The sequence below is a fragment of the Larus michahellis genome, chromosome 5 (genome assembly GCF_964199755.1).
Source record: "Larus michahellis chromosome 5, bLarMic1.1, whole genome shotgun sequence".
Taxonomy (NCBI): domain Eukaryota; kingdom Metazoa; phylum Chordata; class Aves; order Charadriiformes; family Laridae; genus Larus; species Larus michahellis.
Genome location: NC_133900.1, coordinates 70,819,303 through 70,841,492, shown reverse-complemented (window position 1 = coordinate 70,841,492; position 22,190 = coordinate 70,819,303). Strand labels below are relative to the sequence as shown.

Sequence of the window (22,190 nt, the reverse complement as noted above, 5' to 3'; positions counted from 1 at the left end):
AACTTTATAACTGACTCATGCAGATTATTTCTGTTTACAAAGTTGCTATGCCATTAAAAAAAACAATGTCTTGTTCTTTACTACATCAGTAATTCATATACCATTATTGTAGGCATTTAACTGGTATGGATACAAGTACCTTATTTGCAGGTAGCTTTTTTTTCTTATGGTTCAGAGTTCCCATTAATTTGTTTTTTTTTAATGGTATAGGTGTTTTGTGGTGCACCTAAAATGTTATAACTTGCTTTGTAATTTAAATCTTAAAATGTAGGAGACATTTTTTTTTTTACATATTTCTTGCAGGTTTTTAATTATTTCACAAAGCATGTGAAGATAGATGGCAAATTTTTGCACTTAAGTATATATAATGTTTTCAGACGATAAAAAGTAGAATTTTAAAAGCTCTTGCGGTTCATGTTGTTTGCTGTAGAGCTTCTCTGTTTATTTTTTTTTTTCAATACTCGCACAAATGACCTTTTCCTTAGAAATACCATAAACTTATTGTAATCACTCAGTATATTGCATTTGAATGATAAAATTGGGCAGGTGAAAGTTCCCTAGTTCCCACTTACCTGTATGAACTTTCTGTGACTGAAATACTTGATTTTTATTTATTTATTTAGAAAGCACTTGGGTAATCTGCTGGATTAGTTTAAAATGCAGAAGAGGACTCTCTTTTTGCTAGACTAGTTCATTTTGTGTGAAACAGAACACTGTGTCCTAAGTAGCTCAGTAACTTGAGCTGAAGCTGTAAAAAATGAGCGCATTTATACTTGGTTGGATTTTTTTCAAGTTACTTTTTTTCCTGTTTCCTAATTATTCATTTGGCATTACTGAATATCGCTATCATGCAGTAAACTTTCAGCAGCTAAACCAGGACATGAAGTTTCATTGTATGGTGAGGATTCATATCTGCTTTTGTGAAATGATAAAGCTGCTATTATGGTAAAAGTAACCAGTTCAAGTGAATAAAACTCTCCAGAATAAACTGGAAGGGGTTAATGGACTCATAATTTCTAATTGCATGCCAAGGTAATACACACAGCAGTTTCTATGCCAAATGTGAGCATTTCATTTGGAAGGAGCTGCTGTAACTGAGGGTTTTGCAGATAAAGATCACTTAATTCACTTTAAATATATTCAGCTTTCTCATATATCTTAATGCTCCCAAAACTTCTTTCTAAAGATATTTTTAAAAGATAAGTATACATGTTTGACTAACCCTTTTGTCCAATACATAACAAATAAAATTCCATCAAAAGGTACGTAGTTTCGCACTAAAGTATATAATTACAATTAGACATGGCGGTTACTGCGTTGTGGTCTTGGATCCCAGAACCTTTTTCCCCTCAAAGTAAAAAATGACAGAGGCAACTTCTTGAAATTATCTTTGAGAGTAAATTTTTCCAAATTTACATTTGGAAAATCAAAATGTAAATTTGATTTCAGGGGAGTAAAGCTGGAATGGTTCTGATAAGCTTTATATTTTTATAACAGCATGGAACCTTGACATGTCGATACAGGCAAAGCGCTCACAATTGTGGTTTAAAGTGCATGTTTGTAGTACATCTAAAATCAAATAGCTTGCTGAGAAATGACTTAAAAAATCTAAATGACTGTACAGACCAGTTTGGAATGTAGGTTACAATTACTGTGTTTTAAAATGTGGAGGAAGATAGGAACTTTGCTAGTCACACATAGCATCGGTTCTTTTTGGAAAGAGTTACAGGGGTTGAGTTTGAATAGTCTTGCTGGCATTTTTCAGAAGCCGTGGTTATCTTAAAGATAATCTTCTTAAAGATTTACTTTAAGCAAAAGGTGAATACAGAACTCAGTCCTACCAACTGTTGGGACTGTCGAGTGCTGACCAGTGCATATTCAAAATAATCAAAACTTGATACAATGACTTCTTTTCATACATGCACTATTTTCCCCACCCCTAACTTTAGCTTGGACAGCAATACTTACTGCTCTAGACTTCAAGTTCGCTAGGACAGGAGCTGGTTTAATTACTTGTGCAGACATGGTGCCATTGAAACTGAAGAATGTCTGGAATATTGTCACTTTATATAAGTAATGTAGACTTAATGACTTTTGCATAGGATATAGTCCTTTAGCTCCCTATAGAAATCCTTATGTAGTAGTAATTGGTGTACAAACATCAATTTAACATACATTTATCATAATGAGTTACTTGGAACCTGTAGATGCCCTGCCTATATTTAGGGTTGGTTTTATAACATCATAGTAAGAGGTTGTCTCTGCCTTAAATTTTTGCATTCTAAACAGAATAAGAACCAGGGAATATGCTCTATACTGATGAGGAACTCAACAGTACAGAAGTGAATGAAATATGTTCTGAAGGCTGCCTCAGGATCTGTCCTATGCTGCTTGTTGCCATTGTCCCTTCCCGCAATAGACTGCTCCCTTTTTAGGTTGGCTGAACCTGAGCCTTTTAAAATGATCTGAATTTAAACAAATGTTTAAAACAGCCTAGATAATTTTGATAGCGCCTGGTTAGGGAACGACTGCAGATGTTGCTCTGTAATCAGCAGGTGAAAGCCTATTGAAAAAGGGTGAGGGTAGGAAAGAGGAAGAGGAATAACAAGCAGTTACAGGTGGGTTGCAGGTGTTAGTTTATTAACCTAATTGTGCTACTGTTAGAAGAGTATATAAAATGAAAGCCAGATGTGCTTTAATACCATGAAATAGTTCTTTAAACCCCCGGGATTTAACAGTTGTTGTTTGTTGCTAGGGAAGTTGGGCCTTGTACATTGCCTGGCATAATAGGTCCCTGCTTCATGTATAGTGTTTGCATCCAAAATAATTAAACACAATCTCCTGGTTGTCATGCCTGTCTGTTCCATTAATCACATGATTAGCTTTCTCTTTGTCACATCTACTTAATTCCCAGAAAACTAGACTAGAATATATGGTCTTGACTTGGGTTTGTAATTCAGAGCTAATCCTGAAAAAAAAACCCAAATGTATGCTCAGGGCATTTTTTCATGGTATAGCACAGACAAAAAAATATGTCAATATAAACAGGAAATACTGTTCTTGGAGTAGTCTTGTTATGCTATACAAAGACTGAGCAACATAAAAGTAATCTAGTTGATGATAAAATGGATTCCTTTTTCCTACTTTGTGAAGTCTGTGCCCCCATGTGAGGCTATCTCAACTGTTCACCTAGCAATGGCTATATGAATGCAATTAATCTACAATTTTTATAAGCTAAAATCTTGAATTTTCACTTTTATTTTCCCACAAATTATTGTCTGGCTTGTATGAATGAGAATGTCTCTCATCTTTTACAGGTCATGTGTTGAGAAACACTGACCTGAACAGTCCAGCAGCAATACTAGGACTCTTGATTTTTTCAAAGTTGTAAATGAAGTCACCCTCAAGCTTGTGAGGAAACTGAAAGTGTGCAACTGATGAACTTTGCTGTTCACTGCTGTAGCAGTAGGCATGCACGAGCAGTTTGTTGCAAGGAAGAAGCGTTAACGGTTTTACAGAAAAAGTTGATGTTCTTAAGTACTTGAAATAAGGGGAGTGCCCAGAGATCAGACGAATTTGTGATGTACTTATGAATTTCCTGAACCTGGGATGAAACTGTAGCCTGAATATTTGTCCCCTAAAGCATTTTTTGAAACCCACTTTATAGAATCGGGGTGGTTTTGTTTCCTAATGACCACTTTCATGTTCTCATTCTGCCTTTTCTTTATTTACTTCTATAGATGACTGTTCGTAAGTGCTGTGAGTCTCTTGTCCTCCTTCAGACACCGCCTGCAGTCAATAAATGCTTCTAATCCTGTCGTTTCTAGGAAGGACATAATTAAAGCAAAGCTGTAATTATTGGTAATGCTTAGTACTGGTATCATAAATGACTCAATTCCCCATCCTTTTTAATTAAAACCTAATCATGTTTACTCTGCTTCTTTCTGCTTGAGAGAAAGCAATATCCTGTTGTTTCTTTGTTATTTAAATAGTTATGAGTGAATAATGAAAAAAATCAATATTGCATGCAGATCTTCTGATAACAATAGTGTTGAGTAAAGATTCTTTTCTAGCATGGAGCAGTCCTTAGCTTAAGAAAAGCTGGGAGCAGGGGGGGCAGAACAGGATGTGTATCTTCTTTTCAAGACAAATAAATGTAATTCCATCTACATTAACTGTTAATTACTAGCAATAGGTACATTTTACTCCTGCAAATGCATTTTCTTGTTAAACTAAAAAATTTAAAAGAAGCAAAAATATTTCTGAAATTAAGTTTGAGATAAGCAGGCTCCTATTCAGACCTCAAACTACTGAAAATTAGGAGCTAGTGTCCAAATCTCCCGGACATGTAATAGTTTGTTAAATTGAGCTAAATGGCAGTAAGAGATTTACTGTTGCCTGGGGAAAGTAAATTGTGTTGAGAATAGTAAGGCTTTTAGGTTTGTGCTAAAACTCGCTGCTGTCAACTGAGGGACCTGGGCTTGAATTTTCTCTCATATATTGCTTTGTGAATTGAACTGGCTAAAATGCCACTTTTTCATAGATAAATTCTTATCTTTAGGCATTCTTGATTAAACCGCTGAACCAATTTCCTCCCTTACAGATGTATCTTTATTTCTCTTTCTCTCTGAACTTTCTCTCCCAGGAATAGTCAGGATCCCCTTTTGTACATGTTATATTCTGCTTAGTAAGGGTTCAGTACCATAAAGTTACAGCTGATGCCAAAAATGCTTGTTACTGCCATTTACTGAGAAAAGGTGAAACAAAAAAATCGCACCTGTTTCCCTCTGCATCTGTCCAGTATATAACAAATATTATAGATGTTAGACATATGACTTCATCTAAACTTAGGGAAGTGATTAAAAAACCAAAATTTTGCATGAAAAGAAATATGGGGGCTTAAATTAGTGAGAACTGGAAAATGAACATATTTTTGTAATAATACTGTCAATTTAAGTTCCATTATAAAACAGATGTTTAGAATTTCTGTGTTTATCATATATTGAGGGGTGTGTCTGAAACATCTTTATTTTGAGAAAAGTAAAACCAGACTTCAGTTAGCAGCATGCAAATGAGACAGCCTCTGTTTCTGTTCCTCTCAAGACTTTGCACTTCATTCCTTCTGTGTCTAATGTTCATTTGGGGGATTTTCTTGAAGTCTTGCCCTTGCGCACTTTGAGTTTTTAGAAGAGTTCACAAAGAAAGTGCTTTTATCGCCAGTCGAGAAGTTTGTCCAGCGATGTTTGTCTTCTGTGCTGTCATATTAATCTAATCCTTTGGCAATGATATCTGTAGGTTTTTGTATGCTCCAGTGATAGGGTTTCATTTGTGTAACTGTCACTGAGACTTCATGACGTGATGCAAAACTCTTTGAAGTCCTTGGTAATCTGTTTTGTTGATTGATTGACTAGATGAAGAGTTTGGGTCCAGAGCGAATAAATGGCCATCAGATCCTCTTTCTGTCTTTCATTGCTGGAAAGACCGTGTCCTGGCTATTATAGAATAGTCCTAAAAGGAAAGATTGAGTTTTTGTTCAGTGGTCTGTGGGCTAATTCTTAATGATACTGTGTATGCCACTTTTTCTTCTCCTTTTAAACTGAAAAATCTATTTTGTATGTTGACCTCTTGTCTGATTTCTGTGTTCTGTGAAATGGCTGCATTTCTTTGAGAATGGTTTTGTCTGTAGTGAAAGGAGAGGGTGTTTAAGTGCAGAAACGTAGAGGATGTAGAATAGCTCATAGAATCTCTGGCTAAGAGGGGAAAAAGTAAAAAATGGAGTTAAACTGTTTCTGCTAAAACATTCGTAAGCTATGAGCAGTACTTTACAAATAACTGGTAAGCTTATTCAGGAAGCTTTTTGTAAATACAATGTTCTAATATTCCCTGGTTTACAGTGTACTATTGAGAGATTTTTAAGAATATTCAAGTCTACAAAGCCTGTATTAGCTGCTCTGTTAATGAATACTATGAAGTAATGAAATAAATGTAGCTTTGTACTTCACATTTTATGTGGAGGAAGAGTTGTGCTGTTCAATTTGATGTCACATTAATTAAGGAGAGGGCTCAAATTTCAGTGACCTAAATATTCTTCCCTATAATACATCTTCCCTATGTAAGAAGGAAGGATGTTCTTTGTGAACTTCTGTAAATGGGAGGTAACGTATGAACACAAGTAACAAACTTTGTGTTTTATTTCAGTACTCAATCTATTCAGACTTGAGCTATGCTATTAAAAATGCTAAATACTATGTGTTATTCAACTCAGCCTTTTTTTCCAAATAAGTTCCAAACACCTGTAATGATTTTTTTTAGGATCTGAGTTGATGTAATCTGCCAAAATAGTTCTCTTGACAGTTCCATTATAAGAACTTAAGTTCCATGTACCAGAAGTAATAGAATACTCTTCATGTTTAGATGAAGAAGATGACTTTGTCAATAAAAGAATTTCCCTGAAACCGAAGGAGAATGGGACGTCAACTATCGGTTGTCCAGGAACAACTACAGTGAAAAAGGAAGATGTAAAACCACGACCTAAAAGCAAACCATTATCTCCAGTGAAACAGACTCCCACCTCCGCACTTGATTATTTTGGGACAAGTAGTGTCCAGCGATCAGAAAAGAAACTGGTAGCAAGTAAAAGGAAAGAAGTGAGTACTGATGATGTTCCTTTAGACTGCTCGTGTGTCTCAGATCAAAATGGCTGGTTTAATGACTGCGAGGAGGTACTTAACTGCTTGTCCTACTTAGTGTTGCTTTTTAATGACCACTCAAGTTCAATTCTGATGGTATGTGTGAGCGTATCAAGTCCTCCAACGCAAGGTTAGAGTAGCATTTCCATCTTTGAGAAGATAGCACAAAGTTGAAAATAGTATTTTCTCTATTGCTGCTTCTCAAGTGACTTCTCTTAAAATTAAGTAGTTTTCTGAGATGAGCAAGTGGGTGGGATAGCTTATAGTTGGGGGTGGAGGGTAGGAGGGAGAGGAAGGAGGTTGTTTTCTCAAGCTTTATGGCACATACCTTTGTGGAATAACAAAGGACCAAATAAAGAGTGGGGGAAACTAAAAGTTTGCAATGTAGTTGTTGATTTCTCTTTCAAGCTGTCCAATTGTGATAGCTTCAGAGGTGTTCAGCGTTGTTTAAAGAAATCTTTATATTATAGCACAGTTTTGTTTTGAATAGTAAAATATCTTGAAAACAGCCTTGTTTAATAGTGTTTAGGTTAGAGAGCTAGGAATAAAATGCTGCATGTCTTATTCCCAGTCCTTTTCTAGAAGTAAACAAAATGAATTGTCCAGATTAAATTATTATAATTTACACAATATTAGAGAAACTGAACTGTTGATCTTTTTTCTTAAATGTAGCCTTCACCAAGCAGAGACAGCACAGTAGATGATGAGGCCATTGCTAAGCAACTGCAGCTTGAAGAAGATTCAGAGGTAAAAGCTCTATAAATTTGTTGCTGTATGCCAAGAGCAGTTTGTTTAACTTAAAATTGTTTTTCCTTAAGAAATGAAGATGGACTTTCCATGTATTCTATACATAAGTGTAATAAAATTCATCTGTATACTTAACTTTGGCACATATGTGCAAACCTAGTCGTGCAGTTATTTTTATGGGCATTATTTCAGTTACGTAAATAGAACATCTCACTTAATCTATTTTTTGTCTTTTCAGACTTTCTCTACCTGTGCAGTTGATGTGTCTTAATAATTTTGCTTTTCACAGAGAATTCAGTTTCTGTCTCCTTGTGTTTTTGTTTTGTTTTGTTGTTTTTCGTTCCCTGGAGTGAAGTGCCATCCATGGTTGTTTTGCTTGTTGTCATACCAGTTTCCTTACAGTGGAGAAAAATGTGAATAACCCTTACATGTGTGTCTTAAACTCTCTTGTTTGAACTGGTGCTAATATGAGTGAAAGCTACACTTGTCATACATATTTACTTATTATGGGAAAATCAGTTAATTTCCTGTGTACTGGTAATATTGAATATCCTTTGAAAGAAATATATTGAACATGCAAAACTTAATTTCATCCTTGACCGCTGCAGAGGTGTGATGAATCTGCTTTTCATCTATTAGAAAGATAAACAACCTGTCAGGAAAAACAAGGTGTTGTCTTTCATTTGGACTGATCTTATCTATAATACTTTCATTGTCTATATGTGTTATTGAAGGAATGTACCTTTGTCTAGGTGTATCTGCCTCAGTCTTGTTTGTATTTGGTAGTTGCTGCCCTTCCCCTTTCTCACAGAATCTTGTAGCATGTTAGACTTCAAGACAATTATGAAAGGATTTTTGTTGTTTTGTTAAAATACTGGTCAGTATTTCTTGGCAATATACGCTATTTGGGAATAGAAGAAGTTTTCCCCAAGGGTCCATATTGGGTAGGAAAGGTAACTGATGATCAGTTATTATTGTAGGTGTCACGTTTATTTTCTTAGGTGAAATAAAAATCAAACCATCATGGCTTTGTTTTACGATTAATAAATAACTTTCTCAAATTCCTTGTGCAGTATTTGTTCTTACTGGTTCTTCTGTCAAAGAAAATCAGTTGTGTAAGTAGAAATATTAAAAAGTTAAAGTATATTTGTTTCCATAAAGTAAACAGAACTGGCAACAAGAGCTGGGACTAAGGGCAATAGCTAAATTCTCCAAACTGCCATAATTTTTTCATATGATATGTTGCTGGCAGTAAATGAGAATAAAACATTCATTATTGAGACGTAATACTTAACAGACATTGTTCCTAGTTGTGTTTTGGGACTGCTTTTGGAAGTTTTCTGAAGCCAACAGGTTGCATCATGGTGCAAGCTGATTGTTGTGAGATCCTGCCTTCAAATTTTGATTGTTTATTAAATGAAAAGGATACACAACAATAGAAAATATGAAGGGACAGAAAATCTCTTTGAAAACAGGTTATACAGTTTATTAATGTTTCTAGTGCAACAAATCCAAACTCTACTTTTCTCGCTAGATTTCAGTCTCTCTTTTTGGGCGACACAAGTAATTCTTCAGTGCCACTTTCAGAAATTCTTCTGCCTCTGGTAGGATGCATTTTTTCCAGCTGTCTTATTTTAGATAAACTTTTTGTCTTGAGTTTTAAAAAAATACAGTAGAGTTAAAACTTGTCAGACGTGAGCCTGAAAATCTCTTTTGTTTTGTGGGTTGTTTTTTTTCCTTTCAGCTGGAGAGACAGCTGCATGAAGATGAAGAATTTGCTAAAACTTTGGCCATGTTGGATGAAACACCACAGAAGAAAAAGGTGAGTTCTTTCTAAACTTTAATTTTTAGAAGTTGTGTTGCTGGGAGTGTTCTTACTTAGACACCTAACCTTTGTTTTGAGACTTCATAAAAATGTGTTAAAAACAGCAAGAAAGTGTTAGCGTAAAAATAACGTACTTTTCATACTTTCCTTCTGGATTTTCCTCACGCAGTAAATAAGTGTCCTTCATAATCAGACAGCAGACACCGTTGCATCTTTGTGCTCTCCGTTTCTGTTGAAACGGGATTTTTAAGTTCTAGTTCTAATTGAGTGAAGTGTGCTTCTGAAGACTCATACTTTAGATTAGCTATAGCTCTGTTGGTTTGGGAGGACCAGATCAAGGAAGAGAATACTCTCCTTGCTTTGAGAGAAGGGGCAAGCCAGGGATGTTGAGAGTTTTGAGACTAACCCCAGTAGTGGGAGTCTTCCCAGTTCTCATAGCTTGCAGTGTAAAGCACAATCAAATATTTTCTGGGTTGTACATCAAGTCTCTCAGAATTTAGGATTGCTGATTTTAATATAGGAAGTATTAGTACTTCTACACTAATAAGTAAACTGATTTGGATCAAAATTTACTGTAACCTGGAAGTCTGTCTGGCCTTTGACATAAGGAGCGATAATGTGCATTGCTGAGTGCAGAATTTGCTTGTCTGCTTTTGATGGAGATTGTGTTCTGACTTGTAGTAGGGATCAGCTTTGTTAGATGTTATTCAGTCTGTTGTACTTAACAGTAGGGAAACTCGGGGATCTGGACTTAATGGTAGCTCAGGACCTCTGACTTTGGCATTGTTTGTTTATTTAGGCTCGTAAAGATTCAGGAGGAGAACAAACAGTATTGAGCACCAAGACCAGTCCTAATGTGGTGGAAAGATATAAGCAGTCGGAAAGAGGTAGGACATGGAACATAGAAAACATTTCACCAATTTATAATATTAATGAGATACATTCTTACGTGTGTGCTCTCTTTCCCCTGCCTCCTTTCAAGTGAAAGCAACAAATTCGACAGGTGAAGCAAAGAATTATGCTGCAAAGCAGCAAACTAAATCTGAACGTTCAAAAGGGTCTCCTTCATCCCCACAGTCATCTGATGGTAAAACAGCAAGAGAGTTGACGGATAAGACATTGTCTTTGAGACCTAGCTCTAAGCTTGTATCTCTCAAACAAAAAGAAGAGGTTGCTGAAAAGGGAAGAGGTGCTCAAAGTTTAGTATCAAAAGAAAAAATTGCTTCAAGGAAAGAAGAGAAGACAACACCAAAGAAGGAGAAAATTTCCCCCAAGAAGAGTGAGGTAGGAGCTATCAAAATTAATTCAGTTGGCTTGGTGGAGTTTGCAGGAAAACTGTTTTTGTTTATTATTGTTTATGTGTCACTGTTGTAGCTTGGTACTTTGAATCTTTTTAAAACTTCAAAGTCTAGTAAGGCTTTAAGTTCCTAGCAATTGTAAAAAAAATAGGAAAAAAAATTAGCTGGAAAAATGTAAATTAAATGTATGAAGGAACTGAAAATTCTTTAATGCTCGTTAAGGTATGCATATACACTGCAAAATCAGTTCAGTGTTTTTTTTCACGTTCAACTTTCCTGAAAAAATGCAGAATTCTTACACTTACCTAGTGAGCTGTTTATGTGAGTGTGGTGATCTTGTTGATCTATACTGCTATTAGAATGATAAATGGGTTTTGGGTTTGTGTTTTTTTTTTTTTTTTTTTTTTCCCCCTTCCTTCTGCTTCCTAGATCTCCTGTTTCTGAAGTGTATTTCTTATGGTAGGAATATAATATAGTTTTCTTCTAACTGTCTGATACAGCAACTGCAACTATTGAACACTGGCAGTTATTGGCATCCTCAAACCATACTTTTTAATCATAAAGTACAAATTTTCACACACAATTTTCACACTTAAATAACAGTTATAATTGGGAGGGAGAGCTTGCAACTTTTTGGGGGTGAATTTTAAATATTTTTTTGCTAATTAAAAAGCTTAAATGTTTCTTAAAAATACAAATACTATCAAGTAGGCTTTCTGTAACTGTAGATCTTGTCTATACCTGATCATAATTCTGAAATAAAATAGGATGTGAATTTAAAGCACCAATTAAGTGAGCATGTACATGTGGAATACAGATGAATCTACAGAAACTTCACAATAAACAATAGCTACACTTTTTTTTTAAAAAACTCTCAGGTGAGTTTTGGAAATCTTTTTAAAAAGAACAACAAAAAAATACCTCAAAACACAGGCACCAAAACCAGAATAAGCTTCGGTATTGCATGTTAATAGATTAAAAACAAGTGTTAGGACTTAATTCTCCTTTGGTGCATAAAAATGTCTTAAAGTGGGATACTTGAGTTTATTTTGTTGGGTTTTTTATATATGTAATATGTGTATTAATATTTTCTTTTTTTTCTCCCCCTCCCCGCTGCCCAAGTCTGTAAGTCCTGAGGACTCTGAGAAGAGGAGAACCAATTATCAAGCCTACCGAAGCTTCCTTAATCGTGAGGGTCCGAAAGCACTGGGTTCCAAAGAGATACCTCAGGTGAGTTTGGCTACAGCAGAAGTCAGTATGTAGAAGTGGGTGTGTCATAGACTTACTGTTATAAGTCATCTAACAAATATCAACTAAACTATTTAAAAACCTTCAGATGGGAAGTATGTATTGGAAAAAGCTAAACTGTAATGCAAAGCAGTGACTAAATGTAAGGAAATATACAAAGAAATTAAATTCAGTACTTGATTTATGAAGTCATGATGATGAAAAATAGTTACTGCTCCTAAAGTTGAAGATTGCTGTTACTCATTTGAGTGACATGCTGGGCTTGAAGCACAGTGTGTTACAAGTATGATTGATCAGGTGAACCATGTGCAAAATTTTGTCTGTAGCTAGTCCTTTTAATGGCTTTTGAACTTTTAGAACTACTACCTAGCTAGGGTAACCTAGGCGTATTTTTAAAGTTTCATAGGGTACTTGATATGGTAGGGGGTTAAAAAATTTATGGTGAAGAGATATTTCGTAGGATTGCATCAGGTAATGGCATTTTCTGCAATGCTCTGGTTCTCAGGGAGCTGAAAACTGCTTGGAAGGCCTGACATTCGTAATTACAGGCGTTTTGGAGTCTATTGAAAGAGATGAGGCCAAGTCTCTGATTGAACGTTACGGAGGAAAAGTAACTGGCAATGTCAGCAAGAAGACAAACTATCTGGTTATGGGGAGAGACTGTGGCCAATCTAAATGTGAAAAGGTGAGCGTTTCTGTGCCTGAGTGAAGTAGAAGTGAAACTGTGAATTGTTATCTAACTGCATTGGTTTTCAGTATCTCTGACAAAAGGAGGCAGTACTACAAATAAAGTGCATGTTGAAAAAGAAAAGTTGCCTAAAGTTTTAGGGCTTTGTTTTGTTTTTGTTTTTATATATATACATACATGCACACATATAAAGAAACAAACCTGTGGTTATTGTGTTCCTTAGCCTAGTCTTTCCAGTAAAGCACTTTGAAGTGAAGTATGTAACTCCTTACTCTACTTGAGCTTACTTTTAATTCTTTCTTTGGCTCCAGGCGTCGACTTTAGGGACAAAAGTTATCGATGAGGATGGCCTGTTTGATCTTATTCGAACTATGCCAGGCAAAAAGTCCAAATATGAGCTGGCAGCTGAAACAGAGGTTTGTTTATTATGAACTTACTGAGCTTTTGTTTGGTTTTTTTTTTGGTTTGATTTTAATTGAAAGGAGTTTTGGTCTTCTGTTCCAGTAACAGTAACCCTACAATTGTCAGTTTGACCTTCTAGGTTGAAAGTATTGAATCTGAAAATTTCACGTTTGTGTTTAAGACTTCTGCTTGGGAGCTATAGGGTTTTTTCCCACCTTTCATTTTATATTCTGACATTATTCTGTATTTTAGGTATCTGACTAAGGGGGTAATTTTATCTCCTTAGATGGTTTCAGTTTTAAACTCTGAGTATTTGTTTATTACTTGAAATAACTAATTGTGGCTGATACTCTCTGGTACCCAGACAGGCCCAATATAAAAATCATACTCTAAACATGGGACAACTATACATAAACCATGTGAATACACAACAGATTTTGTCTTTATGTGGTACTTGAAGTAATAATGGTAAAGGTAAATTTTTCAGGCAATACTGTGAAAACAGTAACAAGTTTTTTTTTTTTATGCACTTTTAAATTTAGTCTGTAGTAGCTGATAAAACGTTACTAAAATCTCCTTTAGCTCTAGCATGTTGTGCATTCAGTATAGCTGTTGCTTTGGCAGTTCTGATGTGGCTAGACATTAATTATTACACGGAAAGATACTATTGGGGTCTTAAGGAAAAGCAACTCTAAGCTTACTAGCTGATTTCACTCCCTTTGAATTGTTTTGGAGTGAATGCTTTCCGGGGTTGTGGGTTTTTTTGGGTGAGGGGTTTTTTTTGTTGTTTGTTTCTTTTTGTGTTGTTGTTAAATAACTGTAGTTCTCTTAAATGTGTATTAGAGAGGAGTGTTCCCTTACTAGAAACAGGGTTATTCCCTGTTCCTCCTCCTTTTATCCACGTGTTCCTAGTGTTGTGTGGGTGTTTTTGGGGGTTTGGTTTGTTTGGTTTTTTTAGTGTTCAAGCTTGTAAGTGTTGTTTTGTGAGAGCTGTGCTTCAGCTTCATGGGTGTCTGATGACCCATTTATTCCAACCTGACAATCATCAGTTTTGCATTATTTTTTTTTTAATGATGTATCAAGCTCAGCACGTAAGGGGGCTTATAGCTTTTGCAATGACCAGAATATTTCCTGCCTCTTGCATGGGTTGCGCTACAGAACTGGTTGGCATCGTGTTAACAGTAGTTTATTTTTCAGAGAGGAATACTTCTTTATCTACTCTTGAAGGCTTTTTATCAATACCTAAGCTTTGTTACTTTTGTAAGCACTCCTGTACAGGTATTCAAAGACAGCATGTTTACTTACTGCATGAGTTTTTTTGAAATTTCCCTTTAACTTTCTTACCATTGTTTTCCTAAGGCAAAGAAAGCGGATTCAAGGCCTAAAAGGACACCACAGAAAGCTGAAAAAAGGAATTTTAGCCCCATCAAAAGGGAAGCTGATAATAAAAAATATAAGTCTACTCCTGAAAAAGGAGATTCTGTCAAATCTGTTAAGAAAGAAACCGCTGCTGTTCGAAAGCTTATGGATTTTAAACGGCAAACTGTAGAGAAGAAAGAAACCCCAAAACCTAAGGAGAACTTGATTTCTGAGACTAACGAAGATGGAACGGAGAGATTGCTATGGGTAGATAAATACAAGCCTGTATCTCTTAAGGCAATAATTGGACAGCAGGGTGAGCAAAGCTGTGCCAATAAACTGCTCCGATGGCTCCGAAACTGGAACAAGAGTACCTCGGAAGATGGACAAGGTGACCAGTGCCGTTAACTTCTCTCTGTGTTCTTCCATGCCAGTCACACTGCTTGGTTCCCTGGACCGATAAGGGCCTTTGAGATGGTAGAGCAGCTCTAGAACAGGAAGGAGGCTGAAGTCAGATGCATTTTTTCGTAGCAGCAGTTGAGCCTGAGTATGGTGTATGCGTGTGTTGTGGGTTTTTTTGTGTTGTGTGTGTGGTTGTTTGTTGCGTTTTTTCTTTTAATCAGTTGTTCACTTACCACCCGCTCTCCCTCCAAACCTAGAAAAACAAACTGTTAGGATAGGTTTTAAATCTTGTGGTATTCTCTTAAACTTGAATTTTTTTCCAGAAGAGACCAAAATAACTTTGCAGTAACGTATATAAAATTGGCCTCATATTCAGCCTAGTGAATTCTTTCTCGCCAAGAGAAATGTTGGCCAGTGCTAACCTGTCTGTACATACGGGGAAAATATGGGATAGCATTATGCATGGGGAAGAGATGAATCATTAAGGTCCTGGTTCTGCCTGACAAGCATCCTGTGTCATGTGTAGCGTGTCGTCCTGTAGACAGTTGTTTTTTTTCTGTGGTTAAAATAGTGTTCAAGCTTCACTGCTGTCGGAGTGGGGTTTTTCCCTGGGGGGTGTGTGTGTGTGTGTGTGTGTGTTTGGTTTGTTGTTTTTTTTGCTGTTTTTTTAATGATGTGGTTGTGAGAAAAATGCAGAAATGGTTATATTACATGAGTAGCACTTTGGCTGTTTTTAAGTTTAGAATCACTGCAAGTCTTAAACTAAGAAGGTTTAAACAACTTTTCCCCAAATGGTTAGGATGCAGATGTGTACGTATTTTTCATATCAAGCCTTAGATGAGGAAAAACTCTAGTGATGCATGATATCTTTAAAGAATTACATGAAGTATGCAGTTTGTTTTGTAATACATACCTAGGTAAAACCTGGAATCTTCTTTTATAGCAAAGACCAATAAAACTGGAGGCAAAGATGATGGTACTGGTTTTAAAGCAGCATTACTTTCTGGTCCACCTGGAGTTGGTAAAACTACTACAGCTTCTTTGGTTTGTAAGGTGAGTTGTTATTAACAGTTGTTCCCAGCACCATTTGTAATATATTGATGCTGTATCTGGATACAGATACATTGTGCAGGTAGATATCCCTGAATTACCAGGGTCTGCTCCCAGCCTAATTCTACTTGCTGAGAACAGGGTTACAGGTGAAAATATGTGGATGTTTAGATAGCAAAGGGTGTCTGCATTTCTTTCTGTTGTATTGCGAAGGAAACATATCACAGTATGTTGGGCCACTGGAAATGATTTTTCAAAAATCGTGAGTGTTTTAACAGTAGTTCAACAAGTCGGAGAATATTTGCACTAAATTTAGTGGGGGTTGAATTCTGGCAAGCTTTTTGAAAGTTTGATGACAGACTCTGTTGTGTTTTTTATATATCTAACAAAGATATTTTTCCCAGACTCATTCTAAATTCCGGTACTACTTTAGGATGAGATAAGTTGACAGGGCTATGTGTCCATTTGTAAATCTGAATTTAGAAATTATTTTTTTCCGAATTTAGCTGGGACACTGTGTTCCACTAACTGTGTCCTGAGAATCAGCTGGGAACTTATTAACAGTAGCGTTGTATCAAGTTCCAGATTATTTTTGTTCGTCTGACTTGGCAGAATTTTCTTAGAATGTGATACTACCAGCTTAGAAGGGTTGAGAACTATTGTCAGCTATCTCATCTTTGTGCTGGGAAGGAACGATTTTTTACCTCAATATTTGACTTGTATAGAGTGACTCCCAATCTCCCCCCCCGCCTTGGAGCTTTGTGCCAACAAGCTGATGCTGCACCCAAAACCAGACCTGCAGAAAAGCTGGATGTGCTGACTTGGGCTCGCTTGTGCGCTGGCATGGTCTTTTCTTGCTTCTAGCTTCCAGCTCAGCTTGTTCACAGCTTCTTCAGGTCTGCAGAGCGTTTCATGGTGCTCCACAGGAGCACCACATAAAACAGGGTGGTTCAAGCTGCAGGAACCAAGCTGTGTGCAGCTCACTGCTGTGCCTGCATGCCCCTGGCAGGGGAGTTTGCTGATAAAGGAGCAGCTGGGTTAAATTCTTCCAGGCACTGACATGCAGCCCTGCCCTGTTCTGAAGTGTTAGGACTACTGGGGCAGCCATGTTTCCTAGCCCTTTGAATAGTTAAAAGCTTCTATTTCCTTCACCTCCCAGAGGGATGTGCCACATTTCTTGTCCTGACGTTTTTAAGACTTTGATATGCAGCTGGAAATACCATGGAGCTTAGCCAGCCTTGGCTCATAGTTCTGGTTCTATCCCTGGTGGCAGTTCTGTTAATCCTTCAGAACTAAATCTGTGCCACTGACAGTTTTTGAGAATTCTTCCCCTCCCCCCCCTCCCCCGGTTCTCTTCTGGGCATATCTGTTCCTTGTCAGGTTATAAATATTTTTGGAGTGTTAGAGAAAATGAGTATAAGGGAAGAAAGGAATTAAAGCCACAAATTACATGTGAAACCATGTTGTAAGAGCTTTCTTCTGGAACTCTGAAATAACTGTTTCTAATTATGAGTATGTGTGTGCTCTTTCACTGATCTGTGTTCTCATTTTTTGTGTGGTTTGTGTGTTTGGACTAGGAGCTGGGGTATAGCTATGTGGAGCTGAATGCCAGTGACACTCGCAGTAAGAACAGTCTAAAGGAAGTAGTTGCTGAATCGCTTAACAACACCAGCATCAAAGACTTCTGTTCTGGTACGTCTATTGTTTGAAGGAGGATTCTTGTTGTGTTAAGAGTCTGGTTACAGGAGGGATGGAGCTTCCTCATTACACAACAGCATTAGGAATTTAACTTGCTTATCACGTGGAGGGATCCAGCTCTAATAGGGATGGCTTCATTTAGTATTTCATCTTCAATTGTAGAATTAAATCCTGCAATTAGTAGAATCAGTTGTTAACGTGTGCAAACTATTCAAGAACTCTGCAGTTGCTCTTCTGTTGCATGTCTTGGAAGATGACACAAGACTACGGTCAGTTCTATTCTGTGAACATAGATTCATGTGATCAAGCGGTGGAGCAAGAGGTTCACCACCACCTCAGTTGTCTAGGATGGGCTTACCTAACCTGTAAAGCATTGGGGAAAACTCTGAGCAAGACCCTATTTTATTCCCATCTCATTTTCTTGTCCATATTCATTTTCAGGCACATCCTCATCAGTTAGCGGGAAACATGTATTGATCATGGATGAAGTGGATGGTATGGCAGGCAATGAAGACAGAGGAGGGATTCAGGTGAAACTGCTATAGTTACGAGCGTATGCCATTGCTAAGAGTTCATACTAGATACAGCACAAAATATTTCAGGCCAGTCTGTTGTCCTTAACCCATGGTCCATAGAGAGTTGCTGTAGCATACAGTTTATCTGACCTATTTTAGAAGTCTCTTTGTGTAAGGATAACTACGCATTGGTAGAGGGGGGGAAAAATACTTCTGTAAGAGAAACCTGGAGCGATGCACTTGGGTGCATGTGCTTTAGATGTTTGTTCCTGGACAAGTGAATTTATCCTCAGGTCTCTGCAGCTGACATCTACCTGCAGTGGGAGGTTTGTAGTCTGGCTGTGACAGTTGCTGTCTTCAGTAGGCAGTAACACTGAATAAATAATGGAGCATAGGCAGTATTACCCTTTGTTCTCCTTAGCAGCTCCAGTTCTAACTTTTGAAGATTTCCTGTGGTCACATACAATCCTTTCACAATAAAGGCACACAGATCTTTAGCTCGGATGCAGACATTTACATTGCAGGAATATGAAATTGAACTGAATCTCACTTTCATTAGAGCAGGCAAAAAGTCTGTTCTGGTAAGCCTAATGATGCTGAAGCCTCAGGGTTGAGCTCTTTGGGCAGGAAGAGATGATCTTTTTACTTCCTGCTCCTTCAGTGCTTGCGGCAGGGTGCAGTCAGAAAAATGTGTGCTCCTTCTGGGCGTAGGCCACAGGTTGAACTGAATCTAGTTCTGCACGTGGACAGCTCTCCTCTGGGCTAGTGATCTTAATTGCTTCATGAAGAACAGTCTAAACATGGTTGCTGGAAGTGGGTAGACAGCAGATTTATTGCAGCTGAATAGAATAGTAAGTGGAAAAAGCAGGAGAGGGACTCGGTTTTCACTGTGTGGAAACACGGTTACAGTAGGAAGAGTTTTATAGACTTGCATTAGTTAAGGATCTGATTTAAGGCGGGGATTAATGCTGCTTGGTATGACACTTGAATCATTCTCTGAATTATCTGATGTAATAATTGTAATGTGTTTAAATCACAGGAGTTGATTGGTTTGATTAGACACACAAAGATACCCATCATCTGTATGTGTAATGACCGCAACCATCCTAAAATTCGTTCCTTGGTCCACTACTGTTTTGATCTTCGTTTTCAGAGACCTCGTCTAGAACAGATCAAGGTAAGAAGGCTGTGGCTGTACGGGCTGCACTGAATTACCATCAGTAACTTCTCTCTTCGTGTGGCAGAAAGTATATGGAATTGGAAACACCACTTAAAACTTAATGAATCACCTCAGTGAGTAACTCTGCTTTTCAAAGTGGGTTGTCTGAGTTTTTCTTCCCAAAGAATGAAGTATCCCAAAGCCTTTCAGATTTAGAAGTCTATCTTAAATATATACAAATATTTTTTTAAACAATCATGCACTCTTTTTTTATATCAATGACAAAGGATAACATATGTTTATGGAAGAAAATTTAAATTTTATGTCCTTTAAAAACCTATAAAAACACACTAACACTCTTTCATAGATGTGTCAATGTGTTCTGTAGGGATAGGAATTCTCTGGTGACAATTTCTCAATTGTGTGCGTTACAGGGTGCCATGATGTCTATTGCATTTAAAGAAGGTTTAAAAATTCCACCACCTGCTATGCAAGAGATAATCCTGGCAGCAAATCAGGACATCAGACAGGTCAGTACCAATTCACTATCAGTGTCCATTCAGAGAGCATGGTGTTTACAAGTCCTTGACTTCAATGTGGTATTTGAACAGTGTTATTATTTTTATATATGGAGATCAGGCTCTTTTCTGCTCAAGTCTTCCATTTAAATGCTCTTATTCTACCAAATTGTCAATCTTGTTCTTTAGGTTTTACATAACCTTAATATGTGGTGTGCAAAAGATAAATCATTGACCTATGATGAGGCTAAAACGGATGCCGGCAGAGCCAAAAAGGATATCAAACTGGTAAGTGTAAAATACTGGATTGGCTTTTACTGTCATTGTGATATAATCACTAGGCTTTGTAAGCAACTTGTGAAGTAAAGCACCGACAGCCCAGATGCAGGGAGCTGTCAAACTTGCCACAAATATTTGAAGAGCAATAAATCCAGGACTGAGTATATATTTTGATGTAAGATGCAATCATGAAGCTCATACTTCTCATCCCAAGTCCTCTATTTAGGAGAAAATTCTCTTAATTTCAGAGGTAAAACACAATTCTCAAAACTGGCAAAGTGCTAGGAAGGAAATACTGAACACTGGACCCAACCAGATATTGTTGTGTACCATCACTAAAGTAATTTTGTTGACATTGTGCTGTGTGTTACTGTTTGAGTGGACCTGCAGCCCACTGACTTCTTGAAATATCATTTACTTAGGGCCCTTTTGATGTTGTCCGGAAGGTTTTTGCAACAGGAGAGGAGGCTTCTCGTATGTCTCTTATAGACAAATCGGATCTGTTCTTCCATGATTATTCCCTGGCACCTCTCTTTGTTCAAGAGAACTATGTACATGTGAAACCAGCCGCTGCTGGGTGAGTTATTGCATACCCTAAACTGACATAGGCTTTTGTGTCAGGGAGTAAAACTAGACTAAAACCTACACCTGGATATTTCTGCTTTGTAATACAGTCAACTTTGCTTTTTTTTTTTTTCCCCCCAGAGGAAATCTGAAGAAGCACTTGGTGCTTTTGAGTAGAGCAGCTGATAGTATATGTGATGGTGATATAGTGGACAAGCAGATTCGTAGCAAGCAAAACTGGAATCTTCTTCCAACACAGGTGAGCATTTAACACTTATTTTATGTGCTTTTTTGGGAGTCCAGTGTAAAAGTAAAAAACCTGGTGTTTCAGTATAATTTTAATGTATGCTTCATGTAGTATTCTCTGCTCTGCTGGTGAGTAGAGCTGTTTCCCATATTCGTATTGTTGAACCCACACTGTATTATGAAATTAAGTCTTCTGAAACTTGGAAGAGTTTGAAGCTTCTTCATGGAGCATAGGAGCACATGGCACACGTCACCTCTGACGTGCAGTCACAAGCCTACTCGGTCTGATTTATATGCGTCCTCTCCCAGCCTCTCGCCGGGCCAGTATTTCTCCCAAAGCACGGAGGACTGAAGCTTCATCACTGTACTACTTTTAACAATCGCTGAAACATTGACAAGACTTGTGCTTAAGGGATTCTGACTGTTATCAGAGAATCTGTCATAGGTTAAGTTGGAAGGGGCCTCTGGAGGTCATCTAGTCCCCCCCTCTGCTTAGTGGAGGTCCAAAAAGATGAGTTGCTCAGGAACTTGCCTGGCTGAGTTTATGTAGATCCGTGGTATTCTTTGGAAATGTCTCCTTCACGGTGTCCATCTGCTGGCGACTACAGCGTGTATTTGTGTGAAGTCAGCTGTCTGACTGCACTCTAAAATGGGAAATGAACAGGCTTTTATTCTTTCCTTTTTTTAAATGGCTTTTAAAACACAGATAATCTCACAGATATTTTTAGAACATGGTAGCAAATAGGGTGGTACAAGAGATGAAGCTGTAACCTAACAGGGGTTGAACAGAAACAAGCAACCAAGAAAGAGCTCTCTTAAAACGAGCCATTTGCCCTGTGGAACTGTATTCACTATCCCCCTTCATGCAGACAAGTAGGGTAGTATGTCACGGTGTCAGTGAGACTGATCCCTTGTGATTTGAGTTTGGCATATGTGTTACTTTTTCAGGCTATTTATGCAAGCGTTCTCCCGGGGGAGCTGATGAGAGGTTACATGTCCCAGTTTCCTGTCTTTCCCAGCTGGCTGGGGAAATTTTCATCCACGGGCAAACATGATCGTATCATTCAAGAACTGGCAATGCACATGAGTCTCAGGTAGTACCAACATTCCTCCTCTTCATTCTCCTTCCTCACATTGACACGGATATTTAGTTCTCGTGTAGTTCATTACTTACTGTTAACTCCTTGCTGTGCTGGGTACAGACTGAAGTGTATATCCTGTCAATATGCTTTACGTTGTTGGTGACACTTTATTGGCACTTAATCTGTTGGACTGCAAACACTTCTAGTGTACTCAGCAGTACTGTAACCTTCCCCCTCCCCCCGCGAAGCTGTTGTTTCTCAGTTAGGGATGTGTTTCCCCAGACTGTTCGGTGTCACAGAATCACAGAATCTTCATGGTTGGAAAGGACCCTTAAGATCATCGAGTCCAACCAAACAGTGTCTGAATGCCTTGCATCGGTTAGCCCGGGTGCAGGTATAGCAAAAGGAATGGCACGCTACA

The 22,190-nt window shown here is 37.7% G+C and overlaps 1 protein-coding gene across 6 annotated transcripts in view; it reads left to right on the top strand.

Moving 5' to 3' along the window:
- RFC1 (replication factor C subunit 1) overlaps positions 1 to 22,190 on the top strand; it is a 41,489-nt gene that overhangs the window by 16,622 nt on the left and 2,677 nt on the right. For all 6 annotated transcript variants that reach the window (XM_074587831.1, XM_074587836.1, XM_074587834.1 and 3 more), the window contains 18 exons: positions 6,415 to 6,647; positions 7,362 to 7,436; positions 9,181 to 9,258; positions 10,061 to 10,148; positions 10,244 to 10,545; positions 11,682 to 11,789; positions 12,313 to 12,492; positions 12,807 to 12,911; positions 14,257 to 14,647; positions 15,602 to 15,711; positions 17,286 to 17,400; positions 17,848 to 17,936; positions 18,961 to 19,098; positions 19,515 to 19,610; positions 19,788 to 19,886; positions 20,300 to 20,454; positions 20,583 to 20,700; positions 21,636 to 21,781. In XM_074587831.1, the coding sequence (XP_074443932.1) occupies positions 6,415 to 6,647; positions 7,362 to 7,436; positions 9,181 to 9,258; positions 10,061 to 10,148; positions 10,244 to 10,545; positions 11,682 to 11,789; positions 12,313 to 12,492; positions 12,807 to 12,911; positions 14,257 to 14,647; positions 15,602 to 15,711; positions 17,286 to 17,400; positions 17,848 to 17,936; positions 18,961 to 19,098; positions 19,515 to 19,610; positions 19,788 to 19,886; positions 20,300 to 20,454; positions 20,583 to 20,700; positions 21,636 to 21,781 (2,626 nt within the window). The remainder of the gene's footprint in view (positions 1 to 6,414; positions 6,648 to 7,361; positions 7,437 to 9,180; positions 9,259 to 10,060; positions 10,149 to 10,243; positions 10,546 to 11,681; positions 11,790 to 12,312; positions 12,493 to 12,806; positions 12,912 to 14,256; positions 14,648 to 15,601; positions 15,712 to 17,285; positions 17,401 to 17,847; positions 17,937 to 18,960; positions 19,099 to 19,514; positions 19,611 to 19,787; positions 19,887 to 20,299; positions 20,455 to 20,582; positions 20,701 to 21,635; positions 21,782 to 22,190) is intronic.